The 18969-nt window shown below is 42.4% G+C and overlaps 1 protein-coding gene across 3 annotated transcripts in view; it reads left to right on the top strand.

Moving 5' to 3' along the window:
- The window catches only part of PKP2 (plakophilin 2), a 132325-nt gene that overhangs the window by 99600 nt on the left and 13756 nt on the right, over window positions 1-18969 (top strand). For all 3 annotated transcript variants that reach the window (XM_040435743.1, XM_040435752.1, XM_040435761.1), the window contains exons 7-8: window positions 11436-11553; window positions 12271-12432. In XM_040435743.1, coding sequence (XP_040291677.1) covers window positions 11436-11553; window positions 12271-12432 — 280 coding nt within the window. The remainder of the gene's footprint in view (window positions 1-11435; window positions 11554-12270; window positions 12433-18969) is intronic.

The following is an 18969-nucleotide window of genomic DNA, read 5'->3' as shown; positions in this document are numbered from 1 at the left end:
TCCCCTATGTATAAGAATATAACTACAATAATACTGTCCCCTATGTATAAGAATATAACTACTATAATACTGTGTCCTATGTACAAGAATATAACTACCATCATACTGCCTCCCATGTATAAGATAATGGTATATTGTACATTTTTATATTTAATCATTTTTATTAGTTTTAAAATTGCAGTGTTGACTATACTGCGGTTTCAATAAGTGGAGTACAGAAATGAAGAATACAATATGGAACAATAACATATCCAATAGTATATAACAGAGAGGGTGAGGCACAAGACCCTCATATAAGCCTCATGAGAATAACAACTAAGCATGTTATTAGAACACTGGTATCAGGAAAACACACGGATCGTATCTAGGTAGGGAACCTTAGAAAGGAGAAGGGAAGAAGAGGTATGTTGAAAGGTCAATTGAGCAGTCCAGCAGTGCGGCCAAGACCAAGGGTGAATTGTAAGGTTATGGAGTATATTGTGAGTGTAGCAACCAAGGAGCCCAAGTTTTATCTCTATGAATTGGGTTGATTACTGTTTCTGGAAGCAACCTTTCATATCTACAGGTGGAATTGAGAACTTGAATAACTTCCGCAAAAGCAGGGGTATTCTTTGATTTCCAATGTCTCGTGATTACCACTTTGGCACTGAGTAGTATGTGCCCTGTAATGCGCCTGTATTCATAGGGGAAATTGGAGATATCAAGAAATAGGAGGGCCAAAGCGGGTGATGGGGATACCTGGGAGCCTGTAATCTGAGAGATTAGAGCGAAGACTGATTGCCAATATGCAGTAAGTTTTGGGCACGACCATAGGATATGGAGGAGAGAACCTGTTTCACCGCATTCTCTCCAGCAACATGCTGGGGTACCAGGGTATGTAAGGCTTAGGCGGTGGGGGGTAAAATACCATCTGAGTAATGTTTTAATCCCGGTCTCATAGTGCAAGACGCATTTGAAATTGGACACAATAAAGCAAACTGCGTTAGCCCATCTCTCCTCCGAGAACATTGTCTGCAAGTCTCTTTCCCATTTTAATATCGGGGGAGACTTTACAAATTTGGACTTGTCATCCAGAATATCGTAAATATGGCGTGTAGTATGTTGTTTGAGTAGAGATGGATTTAGAAAAATCCTAACGACATCCTGTTGGATGTTGAAGGATGAGAGGAGAAGTCTGCCAAGGCAGTGGCGTACTCTCATGTAGGACAAGAATTCGGAGTTGGGTAGGTTCTGACCCTGTCGGAGGCAATCAAATGTTACTATTGTGGAATTTTCCATCAATTGAATGGCTGAAGTGATACCAGAAGCTACCCATGTGGAAAGGTCGATATCCCCTATTAGTTTCTCCAAAGCCTTCATTGATACTTGTGACAGGCTAACAGGGTTTGGAGTGCCTTGGGACAAGTGAAGCTGAGACCATAGAGAGATAGCTTGCGAGGCTATGATAAGGAGGTGAGTAACAATGTTGGGTTTTAGTATAGCTAGACAAAGGAGATCTTTCAATGAGCCTCCTGGTGCAAATTGGGATTCTATGCTGACCGAAGATTTATTCTTAGAAGTACTCCACCAGTCTCTAAGGAAGGAGACACCAATAGAATCGAAATAATCCTTAATCGAAGGGAGACCAACCCCACCCGCCTGTTTCTTTCTGAACATTAAAGGTTGGGCGACTCTAGGGCGCTTTGAATTCCAGATGTAGTTATTGAGAAGTTGGATATAGGAATTGGCAAAGCCCGAAAGACATATATCAGTTTTGGTAACGTCATCATTTGGAATGATGCGATTCTACCAACCCAAGAAACTTCCTGCATGCTGAAACTTGCGAAGTCTTTTGACATAGTGGTAAGGAGGGGTACGTAGTTATGTTGGTACGCGTGCGAGCAAGGATGTGTGAGTTTAATTCCCAGGTATGGGAGATAGGAAGTTTGCCAATCAAGTGGAAACATATTTTTAAGAAATCTCAGTTCTGCTGTTGGTATGTTAATGGGGAGAGCCTGTGATTTTGAGTTATTCATTTTGTAGTAGGAAAGAGAGCCGAAATGGGAAATAATGGAAAATGCATGATGCAAGAGAGTGAGCGAGGCTAGTGACAGTTAGAATGATGTCATCCCCATAAAGGGAAATGACATGTGAGGTGGTTCCTATTTTTATACCTTCTATATCGGTGGAGAGGCGGATGTGTTGCGCTAAAGGTTCCAGGGCCAGGATAAATATCAATGGGGATAAAGAGCATCCCTGTCGGGAACCATTTGTTATTTGAAAGCTGTCAGACAACACTCCATTAACAAATATTTTAGCGGTTGGGTCGGAATATAAGCTTTTTATCGCATTTATGATGGCACCGGTAAAACCCATCGCACTCAGGACTGAGAAGGCATATGACCAGTGGAGACTGTCAAACGCCTTCTCCGCGTCCAGCGTAACTGCTACCATGGGGATATTTCTAATCTCAGCCTCATTAAAAAGGTCGAACAAGCGTCTAGTGTTGTCAGAGGCCTGTCTGCCCTTCACAAAACCGGACTGATCGTCTCGTATCAAATGTGGGAGGATAGAGGTTAATCTAGAGGCGACCAGTCTGGCAAAGATTTTGATGTCCCCGTTTAAAAGAGAGATAGGCCTGAAATTTTGGGGAGACTCAGGTGGCTTACTGGGTTTGGGCAGTGTGACAATCCAGGCCATTAGCATGTCTGTTGGGAATGGGGAACCTGACATTGTTTTTTGAACTATGGATAGGAGGAAGGGGGCCAGCGTGGGGCAGTAATGTCTGTAATATTCATTCGATAGTCCATCCGGGCCTGGGGATTTTCCCAGGGGAAGTGTTAAAATTAGTTTTTTCAGCTCTAGTTCTGATATTGGGGCATTTAAAAGGGCTAGTTGAGTGGGAGAGAGTTGGGGCAACTGGGCTTTATCCAAAAAGTCTTGAACTAAAGAGTCATAGTTGGCTGGTTTAGTAATATTATCCCTAAGGTTGTATAGATCATGGTAATAATGGCGAAATTGTTCTGCTATGTCTCTGGGGTCAAGGATTTTGTTTTTCGTCAGTGGATGTAACAAGGGGATTTTGGACTTTACTCGTTGGTTTCTGAGCTTGTTAGCCAACAGTTTGCCCGCTTTGTTCCCTTGGGCGTAGAATCTAGCTTTCGAAAACAGGAGAGATTTGTTAAAGTTTCTGTTAAGAATGTTCATTAGTTTATTTCTTTCTATGCGCAGTTTGTTTATAACTTCCGTAGAAGGTTGTTGTTTATTTCTCTTTTCTAGAGCTGCTATTTTTTCTAAAGTTAAAGTTAAGTCTTTTTCCCTTTTCTTCCTCTCAATATGTTTTAATTTGATTAGTATTCCTCTAATAAAAGCCTTGTAGGCTTGCCACACCATGAGAGGGTCAGGGACTGATTCTGCGTTTAGCTGGAAATATTCCTGTAGTGCCAGGGAGATTTCTCGCTTATGATCAGGATGTGAAAGGAGATATGTGTTGTTTCTCCAGACGGGAGGGGGAGTGGATAGGAATTGTTCTGCTAACTCTAGGTGTATGGAAGCGTGATCTGACCATTGAATCAGTCCTATGGAGGAACTCAATGTGTGAAATAAGACCGTGTGGTCTACTAGGAACATATCTATTCGAGAGTATGTTGAATGTGCGGGGGAGAAGAAGGTGTAGTTCCTCTCTTGACCATGCTGAGCCCGCCAGACGTCTATTAGGCCTTCAGAGTGCATAAATGCTGCTAAGCCCATAAGGGATCGTCTGGAGGGATTAGTTGTATCAAAAGAAGGATCAACAATGGAGTTAAAATCTCCGCATATAACCAATTTACCTTGCTTAAATTTATGGACTTTTCTGATAACTTTGTGTAGGAAGGACATCTGGTGTTCATTAGGAACGTATACATTCACTATCGTGTACTTGATGCTGTTCACCACGCATACCAGAACCACATACCTGCCCCTTTGATCTATAACCTGGGAAATCAGAGAAAAAGAGATGGAGTTTTCAATTGCTATAAGTACACCTCTGGATTTCTTAATGTTATTGGAGTGGATAATTGTTGGAAATAGGCAATGCTTAATTCTACCAGCATCTCTCTGCAGCAGGTGAGATTCCTGAATGCAAAGGATATCCGCCCCACTAGACACCGCCTCTCTCCACATATGATCTTTTTTGCGGACAGTTTAGCCCCCTGGTGTTTAGGGACAGGAATTTCAACCCCATGATCTCAGATGGAAGTGCTGGAGACGACTGCTGTTATGCTCAGGGTGACCTAAAGGGAAGACAAGCATAAGGAGGGGAGTTGCATGGAGGAGATTAGTAGGGGGAACATAAAAATTAAAACAAGAACTGGGAGTCTGAAATAGAGACAAGATTCCGTCCATAAGAAGGGGCAAAAGTTCCATGTTGAAGCCGAGGGTTGGAGCCATTTCAGATGTAAGTTGTGTAAAATATTGTAAAGGTTGCACCAATGAAGGGCTGGAGTATAATAAAGCTTTTGACCTTGGAGGATACGTCCGCCTAAACCTATTGTAAGGAAAAATAACAGTAAAGTCAACTTAAAGAGTGACTGTATTAGGAACAGCAATAGTAAGCCTTGAAGATGGTAAGCCGATGAATTTGCAGTGTAGAGTCAGGGCCTCCAAACAATCATGTAGTCTTTGGAGGAAGTTGAGTAGAGATACTTGCCCACGTAGAACTCACAAATAATTCAGGAGTGTAGACAAAGTCCTTTGTTGAGGCGATGTTACTTAGTCATTTCCAAGCCCGCTTGTGAGGAGCAGATGTATGGAGCGGAGTTGACTCAGGTCCAGATGTATGGATGTGCCAGTTCTGAAGTAGTATTTTCCCATCTTCAAAAGAACGAACCAGATGAGTATGGCCCTCTCTGGAGACAAGAAGCTTTAGTGGGTAGCCCCTTTTATAAATGATGTTATGTTTACGCAAGGCTGTTGTGATGGGTATTAGGGTACGGCATTGTCTCAGTGTAGCCGCAGATAGATCCGTATACAAACGAACCGATTGGTAAGGGGCAGGAAGAGTGCCCACCTTTCTGGCTGCCATCATTACAGCTTCTTTAGTGGGAAAGAAGTGAATACGTGCCAACGTGTCCCTGGGGACTTCTGGGCCCAGGTGTTTTGGTTTTGGGATTCTGTGAGCTCTATCTATGATGAGTTCCTGGGATGAGAGTCTGGGTAAGAGGCTTTTAAACATCTTCTGAATATATGAAGACAATTCAGAGTTGGAGACCTCCTCAGATATACAGCAGAATTTGAGATTGTTTCTCCGCGAGCGGTCTTCCAGATCCGCCATTTTTATCTTAATACCCTCCAGTTCATCTGCCATTTCATTATGTGCATCAATGATTTCGTTTTGCGATGACGCAAATTCAGACATCTTAGACTCTATATGAGACACTCTCTGATCTACATCCTGCAATTCAGAGGATAAGGGGGCTATGAGGGCTGCCAGATCCTGATGCATGGAGGATTTCAGCACGAGTAGCATCTGCTTCAATGTGTCCTCAGACACAGGTCTTTCAGATGTGGGGTAGTTAACAAAGTGGTCTTCACCAGAAAGTGCACCGCTACGTGGTGGGGAGATCTGACTGACCTGATTGCCAGAAGGCTGTTCGATTCTGGGTCTCTGCTTTTGTGGGCTGGAGGAAGGAGAGCAGGACTGCTTTTCCGCGCCATCTTGAAGCCTTGTGCGGTCGGTACTCGCTTCCCTAATGTCCTCCGGTGTAGAGGGAAACATTGGTGAGTTAGGGCGAAATGGGTCTGTGAGCTCCGGAGAAGGAGAGGGAGTGTCAGGTTCAAGAGCAAGCATGGGTGATAGCGCACTCGGCGACGAGGGAGCTGTATATGGAGCAGGGCTCCGGGTGCCATCTTGGAATCTTCCTCTCTCAAAGTATTTCTCCAAATTCCCACTGTCCACTCTCGGGAGCAATCTTTTTGACTTCCCCATTCTATTAGGGAGCCGATCGGACATCCACCAGCTGAATTCCAGTCAGGTGCGAGAGGTATATGCTGAGGTATAGTCGCTGTGGTGCAGGAGCTGTGTGATCAAGCGTCCATAACTCTCGGCCGCCAAGCCACGCCCCTTTATTGTACATTTTGACAATTATTCATAGTCTGTCACAGCATCTGGTTTTGCGATATAAGGCTTGTTAATCATCTGCAGTAAGCAGATCCGGCAGGCTGTTCCATGGTGCGGTATTTGTCTGGCTGCTAATCGGCCTATTTGCCATTATAGTGACTGGAGCTACATGGAATTCCAGCAGTGCATGGCTGTGACTGATCTGGCAGGCTGTTTCCGACTAAAACGGTCTGCCGGATCTGCTAACTGCAGATATAAAACAAGCCTAAAGCTTATATTACACCTGCAGATAATGCTGAAGATCATCGCTAACGAGCACTCGCAGGAACGCTCATTAGCAATGATCTGGCAGTATAATACTGCCTCCAATCTGGTAATTAGAATCTTTTAGCAGGTTTAAAAATTATCATTTGCCGGCGGCAGATTGTGCTGTGCAATCACGATCTGCTGCCGGCAAAAAGTGATTCAGTATGGGCACAAGTGATAGCATTAGCGATTGTTCCTCCCTATACAATGGAGGATATTGCTATGCTATGTTATATCAGTGGTCTCCTCCGCTAATGAGCAGTCAATTGCCAGAAAGGAACGCTAACCTCCCCACAATTGCCTGCAAAATCTGCAGGTGTAATATAAGCTTTGGATGTAAAAACAACCTATGTTCGCCCTATGTAATATTTAAAAGATTTTGCATGAAAAACCTACCTACCTACATTTCAGAAGTGTTTGTAGTTTGCCTGCAGCATGTTTCTAATCTTTTTGGGAATTTGCAGCCCTTAAGGGCTCCCTGACCTATTACCTTATTATTACTGACCTATGACCTTATTATTACTGCTGACCGAAATCCCTAAAACACTCACATGGCCAGCAAAACATGCCCTAATCAATGGGAATGGCCATAAATACCAGAGTGATGGAGTGGACAATGTGACCTTTCTGAAGGTCATGCTGGAGAATGTCTATCTAATTGACAGATAACGAATCTGCAAATTCCAGTTTCACAAAACCTTAAGAAATGTACAACAATGGTTGGGGGTGATTGTAAATGTGAGTCGTGTCTTCAGGGGAAAAGTCATTTTTATTTTTTTTTATCTTTGAGGCATTTGAAAATAATGGCTCCTTTAAAAATTCTACTAATGCAGAAGAACAATATCTTGGTCAAGTATGGTCAAACGTGATATCAGAAACTGTCTCATCTTGACAATGGAGGGCATACAGGGCAAAGTCGAAAACTAATCTTCCCTGCATGATACAACATTCCCCCCTGCAATGGCAGTACAGAATCTTTGGAGTGGCTTGTATATTTTTATCACACTTCTATCAGTACTATATCCAGCTTCATTTTATAGATCAGAGGTATCCTATTGTCCACTCCCACAATAAGGCCTCCATCTATTGCTTGGGTGTATCATCAACAGCCACATGACCTTACTGTTATGACATTATTTAAAGGGGTTCTCCGGGAATTATAATAAAATGATATTGAAGTATTTTCATTTTCTTAAATACATTCCTAAATACCTTTTTATTAGTTATAATGGCTCATTTTGTCTTTGGAGCAATCATTAGGAGAAATAAAATGGCCACCATCCTATTAGTACACCCAAAACCTGTCCTAATCACACAGCAAGACCAATTACTTCAGAACAGTGAGGTAAAGAGCTGCCTCTTCCTCCTCTCTGCTCTGCTTGTCAGGGATTATTATCCTGAATACAGTTGATAAGAACTTCAGCTGATTTTCTATAGGAATGAAGTTCATGACGAGACATGAAGTACAGAGGAGGATGGGGATGTGACTCCATTACCTCACTCTGTCCTGTCCATCCTCTCTGTACTTCATGTCTCCTCATGAACTCCATTCCTACAGAGATTCAGCTGAAGATCATATTAAACTATATTCAGGATCATAATCCCTGACAAGTAGAGCAGAGAGGAGGATGAGGCAGCTCTTTACCTCAGCGTTCTGAAGTAACTTGTGCTGCTGCGTGATTCGGACATGTTTTGTGTGTACTAATAGGACGGCGGCCATTTTATTTCTCCTAATGATTGCTCCCTAGACCAAACGAGCCATTATAACTAATTAAAGGTATTTGGAAATATATTTATAATAAAGTAATATTTAAGTATTTTCCCTTTTGTTAATTCCCAGAGAACCCATTAAAGCAATGTATGGTGTTTTTACATATATGGTCCTGTTACATGGACATTGTTATGTGTCCTCTATATAACGCTATTATATAGGCTTTGTTTGGCATATTATGTGGGTACTGTGAGGTTCTGTTACCGGGGAACTGTATAGTAGGAACCAATATCTGACAACCGTAGGGCACTATTATGCAGACAATGTATACTTACAAAATGGCAGATTTTAGATTCTTAATTGAACTTTTTACAGTGAAATTTTATATCTCTTAACTCTTATAATACACTGCTCAAAAAAATAAAGGGAACACAAAAATAACACATCCTAGATCTGAATAAATGAAATATTCTTCTGAAATACTTTGTTCTTTACATAGTTGAATGTGCTGACAACAAAATCACACAAAAGAAAAAAATGGAAATCAAATTTTTTAACCCATGGAGGTCTGGATTTGGAGTCACCCTCAAAATGAAAGTGGAAAAACACACTACAGGCAGATCCAACTTTGATGTAATGTCCTTAAAACAAGTCAAAATGAGGTTCAGTAGTGTGTGTGGCCTCCACGTGCCTGTATGACCTCCCTACAACGCCTGTGCATGCTCCTGATGAGGTGGCGGACGGTCTCCTGAGGGATCTCCTCCCAGACCTGGACTAAAGCATCTGCCAACTCCTGGACAGTCTGTGGTGCAACGTGACGTTGGTGGATAGAGCGAGACGTGATGTCCCAGATGTGCTCAATTGGATTCAGGTCTGGGGAACGGGCAGGCCAGTCCATAGCATCAATGGCTTCGTCTTGCAGGAACTGCTGACACACTCCAGCCACATGAGGTCTAGTATTGTCTTGCATTAGGAGGAACCCAGGGCCAACCGCACCAGCATATGGTCTCACAAGGGGTCTGAGGATCTCATCTCGGTACCTAATGGCAGTCAGGCTACCTCTGGCGAGCACATGGAGGGCTGTGCGGCCCTCCAAAGAAATGCCACCCCACACCATTACTGACCTAATGCCAAACCGGTCATGTTGGAGGATGTTGCAGGCAGCAGAATGTTCTCCACGGCGTCTCCAGACTCTGTCACGTCTGTCACATGTGCTCAGTGTGAACCTGCTTTCATCTGTGAAGAGCACAGGGCGCCAGTGGCGAATTTGCCAATCTTGGTGTTTTCTGGCAAATGCCAAACGTCCTGCACGGTGTTGGGCTGTAAGCACAACCCCCACCTGTGGACGTCGGGCCCTCATATCACCCTCATGGAGTCTGTTTCTGACCGTTTGAGCAGACACATGCACATTTGTGGCCTGCTGGAGATCATTTTGCAGGGCTCTGGCAGTGCTCCTCCTGTTCCTCCTTGCACAAAGGCGGAGGTAGCGGTCCTGCTGCTGGGTTGTTGCCCTCCTACGGCCTCCTCCACGTCTCCTGATGTACTGGCCTGTCTCCTGGTAGCGCCTCCATGCTCTGGACACTACGCTGACAGACACAGCAAACCTTCTTGCCACAGCTCGCATTGATGTGCCATCCTGGATAAGCTGCACTACCTGAGCCACTTGTGTGGCTCAGGTAGTGCAGACTCCGTCTCATGCACCGCCAGCATTCAAAAGTGACCAAAACATCAGCCAGGAAGCATAGGAACTGAGAAGTGGTCAGGTCACCACCTGCAGAACCACTCCTTTATTGGGGGTGTCTTGCTAATTGCCTATAATTTCCACCTGTTGTCTATCCCATTTGCATAACAGCATGTGAAATTGATTGTCACTCAGTGTTGCTTCCTAAGTGGACAGTTTGATTTCACAGAAGTGTGATCGACTTGGAGTTACATTGTGTTGTTTAAGTGTTCCCTTTATTTTTTTGAGCAGTGTATAATCACACCAATTGATAGACACCAGTCACAGGAGTCCAATGTATTCATCCTATTCAGCTTTCCTACTTGCCACCACATACTGCTTATTGTCTTTCCCATAACCACTACTATAGTAGTATCCCCAGTGTACAAAAATGTAACTACTATATTACTGCTCCTATGTACAATAATATAACTACTATAATTGCTCCTATATACAATAATATAACTACTATAATACTGACCCCTATGTACAAGAATGGAACTGCTATAATACTGCCTCCTATGTACAAGAATATAACTACTATAATAGTGCCTCCTATGTACAAGAGGATGATTACTATAATAGTGCCTCCTATGTACAATAATATAACTACTATAATACTGCCTCCTATGTACAAGAATATAACTACTATAATACTGTCCCCTATGTACAACAATATAACTACTATAATACTGCCTCCTATGTACAAGAATATAACTACTATAATACTGCCTCCTATGTACAACAATATAACTACTATAATACTGCCTCCTATGTACAAGAATAGAACTACTATAATAACAAACAAAGGCAGGAGCAGAAACAATAGAAGTCCCAGCCAGGAAAGTAGAATAAAATCTTGGGTCTTTATTGGAGCTTTACATCTTCACGGTACAAAAGGACACACAGGAAAACCGCATTTACGCATCTCAGACGCTTGGTGCTTCCTTATAATGCATTAAGACTAAGCATAAATGCGGTTTTCCTGTGTGTCCATTTGTACCATGAAGATATTGTAAATGTTGTTCTACATGGGTTGGCCTCGACCTTAGTTTCAGTGAAGGGAAATCTTAATGCTACAGCATACCAAGACATTTTTGGTAATTGTATGCTTCCAACTTTGTGGTAACAGTTTGGGAAAGGCCCTTGTCTGTTCCAGCATGACTGTGTCACAATGCACAAAGCAAGGATAATAAAGACATGGTTGGGTGAGTTTGGTATGGAAGAACTTGGCTGGCACAAATTGAGCCTCCCATTGAGCACATTTGTGATGATATAGAATGGAGTTTGTAAGCCTGGCCCTCTCATCCAACATCAGTGTCTGACCTCACAAATGCTCTTCTGGAAGAATGGTAAAACATTCCCACCTACACACTCCAAAATGTTGTAGAAAGCTTTCCCAGAAGAGTGGAAGGCGTTTTAGCTGCAAAGGGGTCAATTAATGCCTATGGACTGAGAATGGGATATTCTAAAAGCTCCTGTAGGTGTAATGTGTAGGTGTCCTAATACTTTTTGTCCATATAATATATATATAATTTTGGATCATTCTCATCCTGTCTCTACGTTATATAGTGTCTTCTACATATCAGATACTTATCCTATTCTTTTGTCTATGACAGGAACATGAGCTCTGCCGGGCCTGAGGGCAGGAAGGCTTTGCGGGAATGTGATGGACTAATTGATTCACTGGTACATTACATCAGTAGAAGTGTTGCTGACTATAAGCCTGATGACAAGGTAAGTTCTCGTCATATGGAAAGAAAAATGGATGTCTATCTAGGTCTGTGGGAAAGCTGGATGACAACCAGGGGCGTACACTGATCTCATAGGTCCCTAAAGCAAAACTTAGTATGGGGCTAAGCCCTAGGTATGCGTGTGTGACAGTTACTCTCAGGTACTGCAGAATGCAAAGTGCAAAGCCCCAGATTTCTGATGAATTTGCGCTTTTATTTTCTTTTTATGAAGTGGAAGAAACTGTAAAAAATGCCTTTGGACTACCTTTTCCAACTTAAATGTCTGAAAAAGTGGACCTGGTGCTTCAAAATTAGTGTGCTCATTTCTCAATGTAGTTACAGCAGAAAACTGTCAAAAATACATTGATAAATTTCCTACTTCCCTTCTATTACAAAGCTGTCTGCCTGCAGGCACCACTAGGGGGAGCTCTGTGCATAGGAATTTATGCAATTACTATGGAAGCTGTAATCATCTCTTTATATTGAGCTTCCCCTAGTGGCGGCTGCTTGATAATGCAATGTTTTTATGCGGGGAAGAGAAGTTCAGTGCCGGGCATCTCCCCAGCCCTATCGCAGTCATGTGGTCTGTCTACTTTGCTGGTACGCCACTGATGACAACCTCTCTGGGGGCTGTAATGGGGATCATATTATTTTTCATCCAACTTTAACAGAAGTAGATACAGCAGCTATTTGTAACGGGATGTTATCTGATTTGTTTTAGGCTACAGAGAACTGTGTGTGTGTTTTACATAACCTGTCATACCAGCTGGAGTCAGAGGTGCCCAGCAGATACAGCCACAACTTTAACACACAGAACCGGAACCTGACCCGCGACGGTACAGACATTGGGTGTTTTGGTTCACGTAGCAGGAAGCTCAAGGAGGTAGGAATATACATATAGTATGACCCAGTAATGTTAACTTACTGCAGTGCAGAACGTGGTTTTGCTACAATCTTGATTGAACAAAAAAAACACCAATCATGTTTTTGTATACAGTTCCTATGCAGACCATGTATCTCCATGGTTATAAACTAGAGTCTGCAGATGAACAAGCAGGGACAATGGAGTAATACTGCAAAATGTTTTTTTTTTTTTTATCAAAGTGACTGCAGTTGTTATATTAAGTGGCTCTGTACTTTGGAAAAAGTTTTGATAAAACGTCTTACACCTGCCGATCGCTACAACGAGGAGAGAGAGGTGCTCACATATAGAGATGGCCTTGCGGTTCGCTCGGCGGTCGTTTCGCGGCGAACTTTGCGTGTTCGCGATTCACCGAACATGCGAACATATGGAGATATTCGCGCCCGCCATATTCTTTTACATTGTGAAGAACTTTGACCCATCCATCAGGTGGTACAGGACGGCCAATTGAGACGTTTCAGCACATGGACACACTCCCTACCCTATAAATAGTAAAAGTCCAGCAATACAGATAGCGAGCTTATACTAAGACAGGGTATCAATATGTATCAACAGTTAGTCCAGCAGGAGTACCCTGTTAATTCATAAAGTGACTAAATTTAATAGGTAATTTCAGAATTTACATATACACAGACAACACAGTACTATGAAAATTGATCCATGTAGAGGCCAGAGTATGAATACCTAAGATGGCGGTATACACGGCGGGGGGCCGGGGAAGATTATCCCTAGCACTGATTCCCTGAACTGGTCCTCTGCCCAGGGACGTCTCCTGATGGTGGGGGCGCCCTGTCCCCGTACCTAGACTCCAACTCCTCGATATCCCTGGTGAGGTGAGTGGTAGATTGGAACGACATACGTGGTGTCTAACATGGAAAACAGGCACAGAAGAAAAGGATAGGTTACAAAGGTGTCCACTGTATACTACCCTCGTGGCGTGACCAGGAGGTACAGGGCACACCTAGAAGATAAAATATACAAACAAAACGCACAAATGGTTATAGATATGTTTGAGATAAGTATAGATGACCTACAAACCCCGACGCGTTTCACCCATACGGGCAGTCGAGTTCACTTACCACGCTGCCATAAACGTATGTAAACTGCCATTTGGCAATCGTTTCATTACTGTGGGTCTGCAGTGTCATAAAGGATTGTTTTTTCCTGTTATATATGCACACACGCATCATTGAACTGGGGCGGCCATAACCATTGGCAATGGTCCCGTTATCTTTGCATGCCTACTACACGTAACCCCCTGATGAACCTTCCGTATGGGTGAAACGCGTCGGGATTTGTAGGTCATCTATACTTTTCTTAAACATATCTATAACCATTTGTGCGTTTTGTTTGTATATTTTATCTTCTAGGTGTGCCCTGTACCTCCTGGTCACGCCACGAGGGTAGTATACAGTGGACACCTTTGTAACCTATCCTTTTCTTCTGTGCCTGTTTTCCATGTTAGACACCACGTATGTCGTTCCAATCTACCACTCACCTCACCAGGGATATCGAGGAGTTGGAGTCTAGGTACGGGGACAGGGCGCCCCCACCATCAGGAGACGTCCCTGGGCAGAGGACCAGTTCAGGGAATCAGTGCTAGGGATAATCTTCCCCGGCCCCCCGCCGTGTATACCGCCATCTTAGGTATTCATACTCTGGCCTCTACATGGATCAATTTTCATAGTACTGTGTTGTCTGTGTATATGTAAATTCTGAAATTACCTATTAAATTTAGTCACTTTATGAATTAACAGGGTACTCCTGCTGGACTAACTACCCTATAAATAGACCTGACCTGGCCGCCATTTTACATTCAGTGTTTTGCCAGTGTAGGGAGAGGTTGCTGTGTGGAGCAGGGACAGACTGTTAGGGACACCAAACGCTAGCTAATAGGGCCACAAAAGTCCTTTTAAGCACTAGTATAGGTGTGCTATCGATATGTGTGATACACAGAGGGGTGCGATATACTTATAATATACTTTTAGAATGAGTCAAAAACACATAGATCTATATAGTGATCACCTGGAAGTCAGGGGCCTAGGGGCTTACTAGGGCCATTTTTATATAGGGTAAGGTTCCGGATGGGGTCGCTCTTATCAGGGCGGCAATATCAGGGGCAGTTCTTTGCCCGCCTTGTCCTTCAATACCACATCATCATCTAGCCCAGGGATAGATGTTTTCTGCCTCATGGATTCATGGATGTGCACTGGAACCCCCCGGATTGTGGTAGGACATATGGTTTCTGATTTGGTGCCGCCAAGCACCTGATTTAGTGCTGCTGAGCACTTGTAATTGCCTACCACATCTATGCTTTTTTCTAAACTTTAATAATTTAATTTATTTTCATTTTGAGGGATATCTTTTCCATTCACACGTCCGCAAAATGGGTCCGCATCCGTTCCGCAATTTTGCGGAAAGGGTGCAGACCCATTCATTTTCAATGGGGCCGGAATGTGCTGTCCGCATCCACATTCACACTGAAGGCATCAAAACTATGAATTAACACATGTGGAATTATATACATAACAAACAAGTGTGAAACAACTGAAAATATGTCATATTCTAGGTTCTTCAAAGTAGCCACCTTTTGCTTTGATTACTGCTTTGCACACTCTTGGCATTCTCTTGATGAGCTTCAAGAGGTAGTCCCCTGAAATGGTTTTCACTTCACAGGTGTGCCCTATCAGGTTTAATAAGTGGGATTTCTTGCCTTATAAATGGGGTTGGGACCATCAGTTGCGTTGAGGAGAAGTCAGGTGGATACACAGCTGATAGTCCTACTGAATAGACTGTTAGAATTTGTATTATGGCAAGAAAAAAGCAGCTAAGTAAAGAAAAACGAATGGCCATCATTACTTTAAGAAATGAAGGTCAGTCAGTCAGCTGAAAAATTGGGAAAACTTTGAAAGTAAGGGCTATTTGACCATGAAGGAGAGTAATGGGGTGCTGCGCCAGATGACCTGGCCTCCACAGTCACCGGACCTGAACCCAATCGAGATGGTTTGGGGTGAGCTGGACCGCAGAGTGAAGGCAAAATGGCCAACAAGTGCTAAGCATCTCTGGGAACTCCTTCAAGACTGTTGGAAGACCATTTCAGGTGACTACCTCTTGAAGCTCATCAAGAGAATGCCAAGAGCATAATGCCATAATTACTTGTTTCTAGTAATTATTTCTTGGCTGCAAATATGAACTGAAGGTTTTTCAGGTTCGCCTGCCATTAAAATGAATGGGACCTTGCGGTTCGCGAACATTTGATTGCGCGATCGCGTTCGCGAACCGTCCCGGCAGATGTTTGTCCATCACTACTCACATAGTGTGCAGGAAACGGAAACGAGTTTGACTCATAGACTTTATACTGAGCTTGTCTTCTGCAGTGAGGAGAGCTCAAGATACTCATGCTTCTCTCTGCTCGTTGTAGCATTTGGCATGGCTCTCCACACTCAGACCCCCATCAATCAAAACTATTTGTTGTTACGTTACCAGTTGTTGGAACCTTCCTGGTTCAAAGGATTATGTCCTTATACGGTCTGCAAACTTTCAGCTGCTCGGCGTTGCGTGCTCAAACAGCGCTTCTTTCCTGCCTCGCTTCCCAATGTTCGCACGAGTGAGTCAGCGCGGCGTCCCACTAGTCAGCACGGCGTCCCACGTGTCGAGTTCAAATGTAGCAGAGTTCTATCGGTACGATCAACGTACTGGTCACTTCCAATGTTGTTTGACTGTGCTTTTAGGCTCCGTTCATATGAGTCCAATAAATAAAGTATGTCAGCGTAGTCCTTTAGTGATAGTTGCCAGGAGAAACGTTCAGAGAGCTGGGTCGCATACACACTAGAAGCGTTTCGGAACGACTGTTCCTTCCTCAGTAGTGATTCATATAGTGTTTAAACAGGAACCTGTCGGTTATGACTATTTTACTCTCTTTGGGTATATTGTAAAATGTGGACTAGGATTCAAATTCCATCATTGCAAGCTGAATGCTAATGACATTTTTGCATTCTCTCTGAATGCCTAGCAAAATATAAACTGGGATACAAATCTTATATTTGCAAACTGATTACCAACTTTATCTTGTTATTGCTTGTATTCCCGATTGTAGATACATAATAAACCTACAATACCAAATTGTTCATAAGAATAAAGAAAGAAAGAGAAAAACAAAACAAAACTTCAAAACTTGTCTTAGATGACTCTGGGGGGCGGAAAGGGGCAGGGGTAGTCAATGCGCTGATACACAGCCTGGCATTGACTTCCTGTGCTACCTCACCCACCTCCCATTATAGAAAACCGAATATTTCCAATTCTGAATTTAGCCCCAAGGGCATCAGAGATCCAAACTCAAAAATCTTTTTTGATTCACATCTTGACATTTTGGCCATAAAATCACTCCCTCACCAATCTTCCTTGACTGATTGGATGGCCATGTACCGTACTTCATCCCCCTGGGATCACCTGCATGATGTATTTTAAAATGTTTAGACAGTGGGTGTGTTTCTGACTCTTTTTTTATATTATTGATGTGCTCTGAAATTCTGGTTTTAAATGCCCTTTTTGTGCGCCCTATATACTGCTTTGTGCATGGGCACTGTATTAGATATATCACTGCTGAACTATTGCATGATAGGATTTCTTTTTTTTCCCATTTAAAGTCATTTGTGGTTGAAGCTACCTCCTTAATGTTTCTCTCAAATTTTGTTTGCTTGCAATTATGGCAACAACCACATCTGAAAAAGCCTTTTAAATTAGACCAAGGGGTTGTCATAGTTTTGATTTATTTCGCCTAGTTGTCGGGGCCACTTTCAGTCCCAAGTTAGGTGCTCGGGTATAAATAATTGGGGGTTGAGCTGGAAGTTTGGTACCCAACATTTTATCTGCCTTCAGTAAATGCCAATGTTTCCGAATAACATTATTAATTAGTTTGTAATCTTTATTGAACAGTAGAATCATTTTAGCCGCCATTTCTTCCTTTTGGGTGGTTAAAGGACCCTCCTTAGGTTTAAAGAAGGATGCTCTATCTAATTGTTTTACCTTCTGTATAGATTAATCCAGGAGCTCTTCTGAATATCGTTTTGTTAAAAACTGCATTTTCATAGTCTGCGCCTCTCTCTCAATTTTTTCTTAGGCACCTAAACTGGCTAAATGGCACATTCAGAAGCCATCCAGGAAGATGACAGCTTGTGTTGAGGATAAAGCTATTTTTTGCTACCTCTTTTTGATAAGTGCTACATACAAAGGTCCCTTGTTGTTTTTCAATCTTAAGGTCTAGAAATTCCACTGTTTCTGAATCAATATTTGGTGTAAATTTCAAATTATACTGATTAACATTGATCTCATCTATGAATTGTACTAACGATTGGTGGGATCCCTCCCAAATTATTGAAATATCGTCTATATATCGCCGCCATAGGACCAGGTCCGCCCCAAGCCTCGGGGTGATGGTATCCTGTTACCACGCTGCCATAAATATATTGGCGTAGCTTGGGGCGAACCTGGTACCCATGGCGGTACCCGTTGTCTGTAGATAAAAATTTTAATCAAAATAAAAATAATTGGGAGTGAGTACAAAATTAATTTTTTGAACCAGGAAGGTTCCAATAACTGGTAACGTAACAACAAATATACATGACTGTAACATTGTTAGCTTGATTTGGCGAATTGGCCGAACGCAATATGTACCGGAGAAACTAATGTTATTCATTCAATATACATGCAAATTTTTTTAGAGCAAAGGGCGCACTTTTTATTGGAGTACTCCAGTTTTATTGATATGTATCAGAGCTCTGCAATCTGTGTATATTAACAAGGAACAAGGTTATGCATTAATCAAGCATTTTAAAAGAGTTTTTTTTTATTTAAAAAAAAAGGGAAGGGATTTGAAAAAATATATATATATATATATATATATATATATATATTTTTTATTACTGATTTAACCACCTCAGTCCCTATAGATAGCTTAAACACCCTTAATGACCAGGCCACTTTTTACACTTCTGACCTACAGTACTTTCACCGTTTATTGCTCGGTCATGCAACTTACCACCCAAATGAATTTTACCTCCTTTTCTTCTCACTAATAGAGCTTTCATTTGGTGGTATTTCATTGCTGCTGACATTTTTACTTTTTTGTTATTAATCGAAATTTAACGATTTTTTTGCAAAAAAATTAAATTTTTCACTTTCAGGTGTAAAATTTTGCAGAAAAAACGACATCCATATATAAATTTTTCTCTAAATTTAAATCCGAAAGGTGCTCTTTGGAATGTGGGCCCCTTTGCCCACCTAGGCTGCAAAAAAGTGTCACACATGTGGTATCTCCGTACTCAGGAGAAGTTGGGCAATGTGTTTTGGGGTGTCATTTTACATATACCCATGCTGGGTGAGAGAAATATCTTGGTCAAATGCCAACTTTGTATAAAAAAATGGGAAAAGTTGTCTTTTGCCAAGATATTTCTCTCACCCAGCATGGGTATATGTAAAATGACACCCCAAAACACATTG

The sequence above is a fragment of the Bufo bufo genome, chromosome 1 (assembly GCF_905171765.1).
Source record: "Bufo bufo chromosome 1, aBufBuf1.1, whole genome shotgun sequence".
In the NCBI taxonomy this organism is placed as follows: Eukaryota; Metazoa; Chordata; class Amphibia; order Anura; family Bufonidae; genus Bufo; species Bufo bufo.
The sequence above is the reverse complement of the archived record's forward strand: the minus strand, read 5'-3'. Positions and strand labels throughout refer to the sequence as shown.